Source organism: Bufo bufo, chromosome 9 (assembly GCF_905171765.1).
Source record: "Bufo bufo chromosome 9, aBufBuf1.1, whole genome shotgun sequence".
In the NCBI taxonomy this organism is placed as follows: Eukaryota; Metazoa; Chordata; class Amphibia; order Anura; family Bufonidae; genus Bufo; species Bufo bufo.
The window spans coordinates 153,104,774-153,118,114 of NC_053397.1; the positions used below are offsets into that span (position 1 = coordinate 153,104,774).

At 40.5% G+C, this 13,341-nt stretch overlaps 1 protein-coding gene across 1 annotated transcript in view; it reads right to left on the reverse strand.

Annotated features, from left to right (window-relative positions):
- Positions 1-355: 355 nt before the first annotated feature.
- Positions 356-13,341, reverse strand: part of LOC120978913 (cytochrome P450 2D14-like) — a 168,128-nt gene continuing 155,142 nt past the window's right edge. The window contains exons 7-9 of the mRNA XM_040407343.1: positions 4,156-4,343; positions 3,639-3,780; positions 356-1,378 (exon numbers count right to left, since the gene is read on the reverse strand). Of these exons, the coding sequence (XP_040263277.1) occupies positions 1,197-1,378; positions 3,639-3,780; positions 4,156-4,343 (512 nt within the window). The 3' untranslated portion in view covers positions 356-1,196. The remainder of the gene's footprint in view (positions 1,379-3,638; positions 3,781-4,155; positions 4,344-13,341) is intronic.

Consider the following 13,341-nt stretch of genomic DNA (forward strand, 5'->3'; position numbering starts at 1 on the left):
GACAAGGAAATAACATCACCAAAAATTTTTTAAAAAATATGTTAAACATAAAAACGTGATTTAAAACAATAGGTAATTTTCTGATGACACGTTTACTTTAAGTAGGCTATGATATGCATATGATACAATATTGTCAACTGATTATTAGAAATGTTATATATGATTATTTCCCTATCTTATGACATTGCTTTTGCTTTAAGGCAGGGATGGCCAACCTGAGGCTCTCCAGATGTTGCAAAACTACAACTCCCAGCATGCCCAGACTGCCAACAGCTATCAGCCTACAGCAGGGCATGTTGGGAATTGTAGTTTTACAACAGCTGGAGAGCCACAGGTTGGCCATGCCTGCTTTAAGGTATAAAATAAATGTTGATACTATTAAAAAACCTGATTAAAAAGCTGGTTTTCTTTTGTTGAGGCAAGGCTCCGTTCCCAAGTTTAGCTTTTTCTCAATATGCAAATTAGGCCTTTGGTGCAATTAGGGGGTCACCATTGCTCTGGTTGCACCCAAGCAGTGGTGATGGCCTCATTGCACCAGATGTCTAATGTGCATAGTTAAACGTATTATAATTCGGGAACGGAGCCTCAGTTCAACAAAAGAAAATCAGTGTTGTAATCAGGTGAACCAAAGCTATGTGTCTATACAAACAGTTGGATAGGGAGGTCACTGGTAACAGATTTCCTTTAAAGGGGTTCTCCGGGGCTCTATCTAAAGTCTCACCTTCTACTAACCTAAGCAAAAAAGAGAGTTTCAGCAGTATTAACCCTGCCATTGCACCTCAGACTCCATGATCTCATCTGTGATCACGTGATCTCCTGACTGGCTACAGTCTCTTCTTCTGAAGTCCTGACTAGATGTGCTCCTGTTTTTCCTACTTAGCTACATAATGTACATGCAGATGAACAGGACAGGAGTTCCTCTGGTCAGGACCTCAGCAGAGGTGAAACAGAAGGGTATGTACTGCTGAAACTCTCTTCCTTCCACAGGCTAGCCAAGAGAATTTAGGTAAAGTCCAATAGAACTCCTTTAATGCTTTAGCCGAACCATATGAATATTATAAGAAAAAACAAAAGCATTATTATAAGAAAGATATCACCTTCTGTGCATATATATTGAAACTTAGCAAGGCCTTCTATAATTATATTTTTTATACTGATCAATTATACTGTATATATTCAGATCTCAGTCTGAAAAGTTATACTCTAGGAACAACATGAATATTGTAGGGATATGGACTTAGTGTAAATGCATAGATCGGATCTTCTCTTGGACGAGGTTGGTCACTTGGTATCTCAAATGTAAGTTGCTGTAAAATTGTAGTAAAAAACAGGAAGAGTTCCATTCTGGCAAGTTGTTCTCCTAAACAAGCCCTCCGACCTACAAGAGAAAAAATATTGGTTCACATTTACTTTTCTGATTGCTACAAAATGTGGCACAATTTGATGCATCTAGGTTTAATGAAATTATCTGGACCTAGCCCGACAAGAAGTGTGGCTTACAGCAAAAGGGACATGACCTAATATGTGTCATTTTGCACCAAAATTCTGATGCAAAATTCTGTCTCAAAGTAAGCCAATAGTTGGTATAAGACAAAAGTGTCCATCTCTGCACCAAATGTATACTCCAGCTAGGCCACAAGGCAGGGGCGTTGCTAGGGTCTGAAAACATCCGGGGCACAAGCCCACTGTGTTGAAATTGCACATTAAAGGCATGCTTAAAGGGGTGTTCTGGTTTACGCAAATGAAGTGCAGTACTGCAGACTGTAGTCATTATACTGTATAATACAACATTCGGTAACTTTTCCAATATCTGTTATGTTTCATTTCTTCACCACTGCAGAAATCTTTTCTTGGGCCCTTTAATATTGACAGGAGTGGACCCTAGGCAACCCCACAGATCATCCCCCCACCCCCCTTGTACTTGTTCTGCTGATCCGTTACTTGCGGGCTGCGCGGGCATGAGTTCAGTCACTTCAGGTGACGGGTCCCGCAGAACGGGATTACACACAGAAGTCACTGAACTCATGCCCGTGAGGGTTGGGGGGATGATCTATGGTGGGTGGCCCAGGTGCAATCAATATTAAAGGGTCCTGGAATAGCCAAATAAAAAAAAAATGCTACCAGGCCAGCATATCATTCGGGGCACTGGACAAAACATCTGGGGCTCAAGCCCCGAATGTTTTGACCTAACGACGCCCCTGCCAAAAGGGATACATTTGCTATATGTCTAGAGAGCTTGTCTAAGGCCTTATGCACACAACCATGTCCATATTGCAGTCCGTAAATAAGGACACGTTCTATGTGCATTCTGCATTTTTCTCACTCCAATCATTAGAAATGATTATTTTTGTCCACAATATGGATAAGAATAGGACATATAGATGCAGACAGAACACAGATGACATCTGTATGCTGTCAATTTTTTTTCTGCAAATAAGCTCAAATAGTTGCAAATCTCTACTTTGAGACTTTATGAAGACAGAATTCTTGAGTGCAGAACTTGATATACTTTGCCTATATAGTTTGTGTATTCTAGGCATAGTTAACTGATTACAACTATGTAATAGTTACAAGAGATTGGCACAGTCCAGGCTGATGGTAAACTTACTATTGCTTGCAAGTATAAGGCATTACTAGTATTAACCCCTTCCTCCTGTATGCATTTGGGACCTTAGTGACCACGCAATTTTTTTTTCATTTGTTGGTTGTCGCATTCTAAGAGCTGTAACTTTTTCATTTTCTGTGTTATCATTTTTTATTGTAGTCAGTAGGTCACAATACAGTACAACAATATGATTTTGAATATTTTAACAAAGAACAACTGGGAAAGGGAGTGGGGAAGGATAAGGAAAGGGGATGGATAAAGAATGCAAATAGTACACCTGACTGTACCTCTTTTTTTTTTATCCGTTGATGAACAAGGGCTTGTTTTTTTGTGGGAAAATTTTAGTTTTTAATTGCAACATTTTGGGGTACACATAACTTACTGGTTAACATTTCTTAGCTTTTTCTAGGGAATGGGAACAAAACAGCAATGCTACCACTGAATTTTTATTTTGTAAAAACATTTTTTTGCTTGGCCAAAACACTTAATATCTCAAGACCCTTAACTTTTTTATTTTTTATTCTACAGATGTGTGAGGGCTTAATTTCTGCAGCACTTATAGTTTTTAGTGGTGTCATTTTGGGGTACATAACACTTTGATAAATTTTTATTCCTTTGTTTTTGTGGCAAGCACTCAAAAAACAGCAATTCTAGCATTTTATTATGGCATTCATCGTGTGGGATAAATTACATGACAATTACATAGTGCGGGTCGTTATGGATATGTTGATACTAAATATGTGGAGTTTTTATTTTTTTTATTCTTCTATTGAGAAGATATATATTTTTTAAAATAAAACTTTACCCAGCCTGCCTCCTCCCACCCCCCACTCACCTACTCTTTGGAAAAGTTGACAGGTTGTTGGAAAAAGCAAATTTTGTTGCAAATCAGAGCTTGTGCCAAAATGTGCAACTTTTCTATGCCAAAAAACAGGCATTGTACGCCCATGACTGTCAAGTCACTGTTAAGTTTTGGGTATTATGACTCCTGTCTGTAACAATTAATAGCTAACACCAATAAGACTTTTCTTACCTGCAGAAAATGGTATAAATGCTTCTCGCTTTACAAACTTTCCATTCTCGTCTAGGAAGTGCTTTGGGTAAAATTGAAGAGGTTTCTCCCATACTTGTTGGTCTTTGAGCACAGAGGACAGGTTGGTGATGACAGTGGTGCCCTTAGGATAATAAAAACTATAAGAATACTGTAGAACAATTCTGCTGAACATATTTCTTGTGTAAAAAAAGACAAAAATAACCCAATGATAAAAACAACTGTATTTTTGTAACCCAACAGAATTGTATTGATGCCTATTCCAATGTTTTCTCTGGTTTAGTTGCCTGCTCGGGGTTTGCTACTCTTATGGCTGGTATGTTTGCGGACATGCATCACTTCCATATGTTCTGTATAATTATTTTTCTACTGTTTACTCTATACTATTTCTGGAGTACGTGTTAACAGAACAGGTTTTACCATATACTTAATGTAGACACACGATACCTCCTTCAGATTTCTGTTAATACACATCTAAGACATTTGCGATAGTTTTTACCTTTGGTATTAAGTAACCTTCAATTTCCATGTCTCTGTAGGTCATATGAGGCAAAGCCAAGGGAGCAATATCTCCACATCTTTGGACTTCATGGATCACAGCATAAGTATATGGCATTTGCAGCGCATCGCCCATTGTTGGTTTCCGCTCTCTTCCAATTACTTGATCAATTTCTTCTTGTACTTTGGCTGAATGGAAATGTTCAATATGACATTAAGATTTGTACCTTACTATAGGATCACTTCATGTAGGAATATAATATTAAATAGCGACACTTATATAGAGAGAAGCTGGGCAGATGCAGATCATGTGTGGCACTGTGAAAAGTTAACTGAGGATCACTGGCTGACAGGACAGCTCAAGCTTAAAGGGGTATTCTGGTTATATGAAGTTATCCCCTATCAAAGGGACAACTATTAGATTGGTGGGAGTCCTACCTCTGGGACACCCACCTATTACAAGAACTGGGGTAGCAAACCCTGTGGAGCCACCAGAAATGAACAGAGCAGCTGGTCAGACATGAGCACAACCGCTCTATTCATTTCTATGGGAGTTCCAGAGATAGCCAAGTACAGCAAGTTCTTATGGTCGTTGGGGGTCCAGCAGTAGGACCTCCACAATCTAATAGTTATCCCCTATTCTGTGGATAGGGGATAACTTCAAATAACCAGAACATCCCTTTAAATTCAGTCAGCAGAGAAAGCAGGTTGAGCAAGGGTACACAGAGTGGCTTGGGTATGACCTCAGTGCACTTCACTGTTCATTTGCATTTGAATGAAGCTACAGATCACTAAGTGAAAGGTATCATTACATTCAGCTGAGCTTGCCCTACAAGACAGTGTGCCTAGTTTAGTGAATTCCCAGATAACAGATTCCCTTTGAGGTGGCTTTTATCATTCCCACTTTGTTAAATATGACTTCTCTCTTTTGTGCCTCCCTTAAATTTAATATTTGGCCTTTCTGTCCTTTTCAATGAGGAATGTACATCACACAGTATGAGTGTGAAAAGATAAATGCAGCTAAAAGTAACAGCTTTCTTTTGAAGTAAAGAATAAGCAACGTACATAATGACAACTACATAGAAGTCAAGTAAAAAATGTGAAGGTAGTACCCCTAAGAATCAGCGTATCAGGGTATAGTTGTTACTAAATGTATCTCTGAGTTCGGGTGCTGGGCTGTATCCAGAAAAAGGGGACATCTCTTTAAATGTTACTGAAGCAAACCTTCAAAAATGCTGCCTTCTCCCACAGACTCTGCATCATCATGAGTTTTATTTTATTTTTTGAAGATAAAAAAGATTCGAAAAGATTAGAGATGTCAAAGAATACAGAAGGATTTGAGGAGGTTGCTTGTACAATTTTCATAATCAATGCTGGACTGTTTGACACATACAAACACCACCAGCCTATATACGATGCTACCATGAAATTCCGCCCCATGTTGTAGTAAACCACATCATTAACATAAGATAGAAGATAAATTTGAAACTGGCATACGGTCGACAGATGTACACTAGTTTTTTTTTTTTTACTCAGGGACATATGTATGCTACCACTTTATAAGCACCACTATAACTATTAATACTGGCATATAACTATTAATACTCGTCAGACACAGTCACAGACAGAATACATAACAAAAGGAATCTGTTACCACTATTCACCAGATCACCATTTTTTCTAAATTGCCTACTGCCCTCCACCCGTTCCCCCGCTGTCAGCACTGAAATACACAGTTAGCTGTGCTAACATAACGGACAGGACTCCTGTGCGCATGTGTATTTCAGTTCAGCTTTAAACACTGACCGCAGAGAAATAGGGAACCATAGGAAATAAAAAAAATAGTAATCTGGGCTCCTTATATGCAGTATTACTCATGTATTTCTGAAGATAATAGTCCAAGATCGTGGTGACAGATTATCTTTAATCCTTGACATGAATATCCCATGATATAAACATTTTGGAGCACCTTTTCTTAGAATTCTACATTGTGTTTTTTGGCACTGTATTTAGAAGGTTTGTTTAGAAGGTATATATTTATTTAGGTCTGAGGGTTTGTATTTGTTCAAAGGGGCTGATCTGGGGTACGTATTTATTTAACCCCTTCCAGCAAAAGCCAGTTTAGACCAAATGCTGAAGCCCTATTTTTTAAATCTGACATGTGTCACTTTATGTGGTAATAATTTTGTATTCAAGCAATTCTGAGTTTGTATTTTGTGACACATCGCATTTCATGTAAGTGGTAAATTTGGGTCAATATGTTTTATCATTATCAAAAAATCCGAACTTTACCAGAAATGTGGGAAAATTAGCATTTTTCTCTGCTTTTAAGGGCTCGTTTACACGATCGTTGGTGTCCTGTGCCTGTGCTGTGAACCGCAAATTGCGGTCTGCAATGCACAGGCACCTTCTGTGGGGCAGGAGCATGGGGATCGCAGACCCTTTCACTTAAATGGGTTCGCGATCACTCCGTTCCACAAAAAGATAGAGCATGTTCTATCTTTTTGCGGTGTAGAGGCGCGGAACTGAACCCCAGAAAGCACTCCGTAGTCTTCCGTTCCGTGCTTCCATTCCGCATCTCCGGATTTGCGGACCAATTGAAATGAATGGGTCCACACCCGTGATATGGAATGACAATGGAATGGTGCCCGTGTATTGCGCATCCGCAAATGCGGTCCGCAATACGGGAACGGGACACCAACAGGTGTGTGAACGAGCCCTAAGACAGAGAGTGATACCTTACAAAATAGTTATTAATTAATATTCACGACATGTCTACTTTATGTTGGCATCATTTTCTAAATTACATTTTATGTTTTTTTTTTACATTTTCAAGAAAATTTCCAAAACCCACTTTTTTAAGGACCAGTTCAGGTCTGAAGTGACTTTGAGTGGCTTACATAACTACACGCCTCAAGTTATTCAAATATGATTTTACAAACTTTGTTAACCCTTTAGATGTTCCACAAGAATTGAAAGAAAATGGAGGTAAAATTTAAAAATTTCACTTTTTTTTTGCAGATTTTCCATTGTAATCCATTTGTTCCTGTAAAGCAGCAAGGGTTAACAGCAAAACAAATCTTACTATTGATTACTCTGATTCTGCAGTTTAGAGAAACACCCCATATGTGGTTGTAAACCTCTTTATAGGCACATTTTAGGATTCTGAAAGGAAGAAGCACCATATGGTTTTTGGAGGGCAAATTTTGCTGGAATGCTTTGGAAGACCCTGTCACATTTGCAGAGACCCAGAGGTACCTGTACAGTGAAAACCCCCCAAAAATGACCCCATTCGGAAACGACACCCCTCGAGAAATTTATCTAGAGGTGTAGTGATTATTTTTATTCCATAGGTGTTTCACAGAATTTAGCAATACTGGGCCATGAAAATAAAAAATTTCATTTTTTCCAATTAAATATTTAGCTGCTTCACAAGGGGTAACACCATACTTTGTTACTCAATTTCTCTTGAATATGGCAATAATTAACTGTAGAATGCAGACCACCTAATAACGCAAACCCCTAAACTCAGACCCCATACCACAGTAATGAATATTGCATCTTTCCGGTCACTGATATTGGATAAACAGACAGGGAAAACTTTAATCACGGTGTTCATTCCGCTTAGTTAGGGCCAGGGCTGTTACCTGATTCTTTAAGTGTTGGGTGCAGCTTTGATGTAAGGATCAGTTCACATCTCTGTTGTGTGCTCCATAAGGGGTCTCGTTCCCAGATTCCATCACATCCATTGAGCAAACTTGTGTTTTCAAGTTCGGCGTACAGGTTCAAGTTTATGTTATCTAAGAATCCCGCTACCAGAGACCATAACGGAATTCTATGATGGCATGCATCACAGAAGCCTATAACAGGCATTCCATATTGCATTCCATCATAATAGATGCCAATGCCGTATGAAAACAGCAACAGACAAGTGATGGGGTAATGTCTATGTAACTAGCTAGGTGAGAGGGGCTATAAACTTCTACATACAGGATGGAAGCAAACCAGAATGATTTGATTACATGGTTAAAAGTGGGTCAGGAGAGTCCAAATTGAAAAAAAAAAAAAACAGGGAAGACAGGGGTCTGTAAGCAACGGTAACTAGATGCAGCAGGTTGGTTGAGTAGAGAAGACTGGAAAAAGGTTCCAGTATGCGGACCGTTATAGGAAATATGTAAAAACAACACACTTATGCTGGGTTCACACTTGAGCGTTTTACAGCGCGTTCAAACGCGCTGTAAAACGCTCAACACATGAAAACCAATGCTTCGTATGGCCCTGGTTCTCACTTGAGCGTTTTACAGCGCGTTTGAACGCGCTGAAAAACGCCCTACGCTCAAACAAGTTCTTGAGCTTCTTTGGGGCGTTTTGACGCGCGTTTGTGGCCATAGGACACTGCAGTCAATCACACAAACGCGCGTCAAACGCGCGTTTACTATTGCAAAAAACGCACGTTAAACGCGCATATCAAATTCGCTCAGGTCTGAACCCAGCCTTAGGCTACTTTCACACCTGCCTTTGGTGCGGATCCGCACCTATAAGGCTCAATTCACACCTGAGCGTTTTACAGCGCGTTCCTACGCGCTGTAAAACGCTCAACAAGGAGAAACCAATGCTTCCCTATGGGAATGGTTCTCACCTGGGCGTTTTACAGCGCGTACGATCGCGCTGTAAAACGCCCGACGCTCACACAAGTACAGGAGCGTTTTTTTGGGCGCTTGTCGCGCGTTCCCGTACATAGACTTTCGGGAACGCGCGACACTGTGTGCACACTTGTCTCTGTATGCGCGCTTGTAAACGTCCGTACAATCGCGCATACAGAGCGCTCCTTTCAGAATGCTCAGGTGTGAATTGAGCCTTAGGCTACTTTCACACTAGCGTTCGGGGCTCCGCTTGTGAGTTCCGTTTGAAGGCTCTCACAAGCGGCCCCGAACGGATCCGTCCAGCCCTAATGCATTCTGAGTGGATGCGGATCCGCTCAGAATGCATTAGTTTGGCACCGTTTGTCCTCCGCTCCGCTCAGCAGGCGGACACCCGAACGCAGCTTGCAGCGTTTGAGTGTCCGCCTGGCCGTGCGGAGGCAAACGGATCCGTCCAGACTTAGGCCTCTTTCACACTACAGTATGTCCATTTCAGTGTTTTGCGTTCCGTTTTTAACGGATCCGTTGTTCCGTTTTTTGGTTCCGTTGTGTTTCCGTTTCCGTTCCGTCGTTCCGTTCCGTTTGGCATATACAGTATACAGTAATTACATTGAAAAAATTGGGCTGGCCATAACATTTTCAATAGATGGTTCAGAAAAAACGGAACGGAAACGGAACGGAAACGGATGCATTTCCGTATGTGTTCCGTTTTTTTTTGCGGACCCATTGACTTTAATGGAGCCACGGAACGTGATTTGCGGCCAAATATAGGACATGTTCTATCTTTCAACTGAACGGAAAAACGGAAATACGGAAACGGAATGCATACGGAACACATTCCGTTTTTTTTGCGGCACCATTGAAATGAATGGTTCCGTATACGGACCGTATACGGACCGCAAAAAACGGACCGCAAAACGGAAAAAAAAAACGGTAGTGTGAAAGAGGCCCTCAATGGGGACGGATATCCCATACTGTGAATGGCATAACGGAAAAAAGTGATCAAAAAGTAGTAAAGACCCCAAAATGGTATCAATAAAAACTACAGATCATCCCGCAAAAAATGAGCCCTCACACAGCTCTGTAGATGTAATTACAAAAAAGTTATAGGGGTCAGAATATGGTGATGGAAAGAAAAATATATATTTTTTCAAAAGTTTTTATTTTTTCAGTATTAAAACATACAAAAAAAAACTATACAAATATGGTATTGCTGTAATTGTACTGACCTGGAGAATGAAGAGCACAAGTCACTTTTACTTGTGAGCGCTGTAAAAATAAAAGCCATAAAATGTAGAGAAACTGCATTTTTTTTCCAATCTCACCCCATTTGAAAAAAATTTCCAGCTTCCCATTACATCGTATGCAATATTAAATGGTGCATTTGAAAGTACAACCCGCAAAAAAAAAAAAGTCATTATACAGCTATGTGAACAAAAAAATACAACGTTATGGCTCCTGAAAGGCAGGGAGTGAAAAAGTAAAACTGAAAATGTCAGGTACGGGTTAAAACCCGTTCAACTACAGACCCCAGAAAGCCTTGTAAAAACACACAGCATCCAGTTGAATCCTATGTGGTTTGGAGAACTATAGATCCAAGGTGAAAAACTAGCACCCTTCACCTTTAGTTATGCATTGTGGCGAATTTTGTATAAGTTTGTTAGACTGCTAATTCTGTCTGTTGAGCGGTAAAACTTTGGGGGTTATTTACGATATACAGTACAGACCAAAAGTTTGGACACACCTTCCCATTCAAAGAGTTTTCTTTATTTCCATGACTATGAAAATTGTAGATTCACACTGAAGGCATCAAAACTATGAATTAACACATGTGGAATTATATACATAACAAACAAGTGTGAAACAATTGAAAATATGTCATATTCTAGGTTCTTCAAAGTAGAAACCTTTTGCTTTGATTACTGCTTTGCACACTCTTGGCATTCTCTTGATGAGCTTCAAAAGGTAGTCCCCTGAAATGGTTTTCACTTCACAGGTGTGCCCTGTCAGGTTTAATAAGTGGGATTTCTTGCCTTATAAATGGGGTTGGGACCATCAGTTGCTTTGAGGAGAAGTCAGGTGGATACACAGCTGATAGTCCTACTGAATAGACTGTTAGAATTTGTATTATGGCAAGAAAAAAGCAGCTAAGTAAAGAAAAACGAGTGGCCATCATTACTTTAAGAAATGAAGGTCAGTCAGTCAGCCGAAAAATTGGGAAAACTTTGAAAGTAAGGGCTATTTGACCATGAAGGAGAGTGATGGGGTGCTGCGCCAGATGACCTGGCCTCCACAGTCACCGGACCTGAACCCAATCGAGATGGTTTGGGGTGAGCTGAACTGCAGAGTGAAGGCAAAAGGGCCAACAAGTGCTAAGCATCTCTGGGAACTCCTTCAAGACTGTTGGAAGACCATTTCAGGGGACTACCTCTTGAAGCTCATCAAGAGAATGCCAAGAGTGTGCAAAGAAGTAATCAAAGCAAAAGGTGGCTACTTTGAAGAACCTAGAATATTACATATTTTCAGTTGTTTCACACTTGTTTGTTATGTATATAATTCCACATGTGTTCATTCACAGTTTTGATGCCTTCATAGTCATGAAAATAAAGAAAACTCTTTGAATGAGAAGGTGTGTCCAAACTTTTGGTCTGTACTGTACATCACGTGTGGCGTATATCTGGTGCAAACTCTGTTGCATGCCATGTTGTGGCAGAATCTGTGACTTCTTTCCCACTCACACCAGGTCTAGAAAAGGGGGTGTGGAGGCAGACCTGTCTCATGCTTCATTTTCTACGCCTGGTCTAACAGTATAGGAGTATGTGAGGAGTCTTACAGAATAATTATTACATAGAAAATAAGGATAGTTACAGTAATTTACCCATGGGTGGACTGGTCATAGACCCAACAGGGAGATTTCCCGGTGGGCTGATATACACTGGGACACCTGAGCCCTCTTCATGGCCACTATTCAGGTACATAATGATATGATGCTCTCAGCATTAATTAATGCTAGGAACGTCAGGTATATACGCACCTGGCACCTGGTCGGCAGCCGCAGGTGCTATCCTGAATTCAACTGTATTGACATCCTCAGGAAGGTGATACAGTGGAATACTGCAGTGGGGGCAGCAGGGTTTTATGCTGCACTGTTGTATTTGGTTCTTCCAGAGTGCAATTGTGTGCTGCACTGTTGTATTTGGCTCTTCCGGGGCGGTATTTTGTGCTGTACTGTGGTATTTAGTTTTGCTGGGGTGGTATTTTCTGCTTTACTACAGCATAACGGAACTGGGACGGATCCGTTTTGCAGCCAATAGACTTCTATTATGATGGAATGAATTACAGAATGCCTCTAAAGGCATTCCGTTATGCATTCCGTCATAGAATTGGTAACGGTAACGTGGTAACGGAATCCATAAAGCAATTCTGCTTTTACCACCAAGCAAGTGAACGAATTTCAAAATATGAAATTCGCTCATCTCTAATGTGCACTTACAGCTTTTCAGTTCACAGGTCCATTACATATAATCTAAATATCCAATTTTTTTCAGATTGTAATGCAACAAAACAGGATAAACACCAAAGGGGTGAACACTTTGCAAGGCACTTTATGTATCAAAATGACTGAAACACAATAGGGAACCCATTTTAATACTTTATTTTGGTGTCAATGCGGAAATGTATGAAATATACATAAAAAAAAGATTTTCTCTTTTGTACAGTTTACCCCAAATAAAACTAAAAAAAGGAAAGAATATCCCTAAAAAAGCTATCCATATACAGACCTATGTGTCACACAACAGGCAAAAAAATATTTTGGCAGTCTAACAAATAAAAAAGGTACGACAAATAAACCACCACGTGTAAAATCACTAAATACGGTCTGGTCTTTAATAGGTCAATGGGAAATAAGAGAATTAATGTGTAGTAATGAAAAAAATATAGACATTCATGACCTGGTAACCATATTACCCTCTCTAATTGGAAACCACAACTAAATTCCATTTTATCATACACAGGCCTACAAGACATTCTTATTACAGACATTTACAGCATATGCTATGGTAATGAATGAGGGAGTTGATAGATGTAGGATAGGATCAGAAAAAATTTCACATATTAAATCTAGGTTAGATAAGGGTACTTTCACACTAGCAGAAGGGGACTCCGGCAGGCAGTTCCGGCCGGTGAACAGCCTGTCGGATCCATGCTGCCGCTAGTGCACGCGTGCCGCCGGAGGTACGCTCTGTCCCCACTGACTATAATGGGGGCGGGGCGGAGTTCCGACGGCAGAGCACGCCGAGAGGGGGCCGGAATAAAAGTACTACATGCAAGACTTTTAGTCCGGCCCCCTCTCGGCGTGCGATGCCGTGCTGCCGCCAGAACTTTGCCCCTCCCCATTATAGTCAATAGGGACGGACTGTACCTCCGGCGGCACGCGTGCACTAGCGGCAGCACAGATCCGACAGGCTGTTTACCTGCCGGAACAGCCTGCCAGAGTCTCCTGCAGCTAGTGTGAAACTAGCCTAAGATTACACAAGAACTGGAAT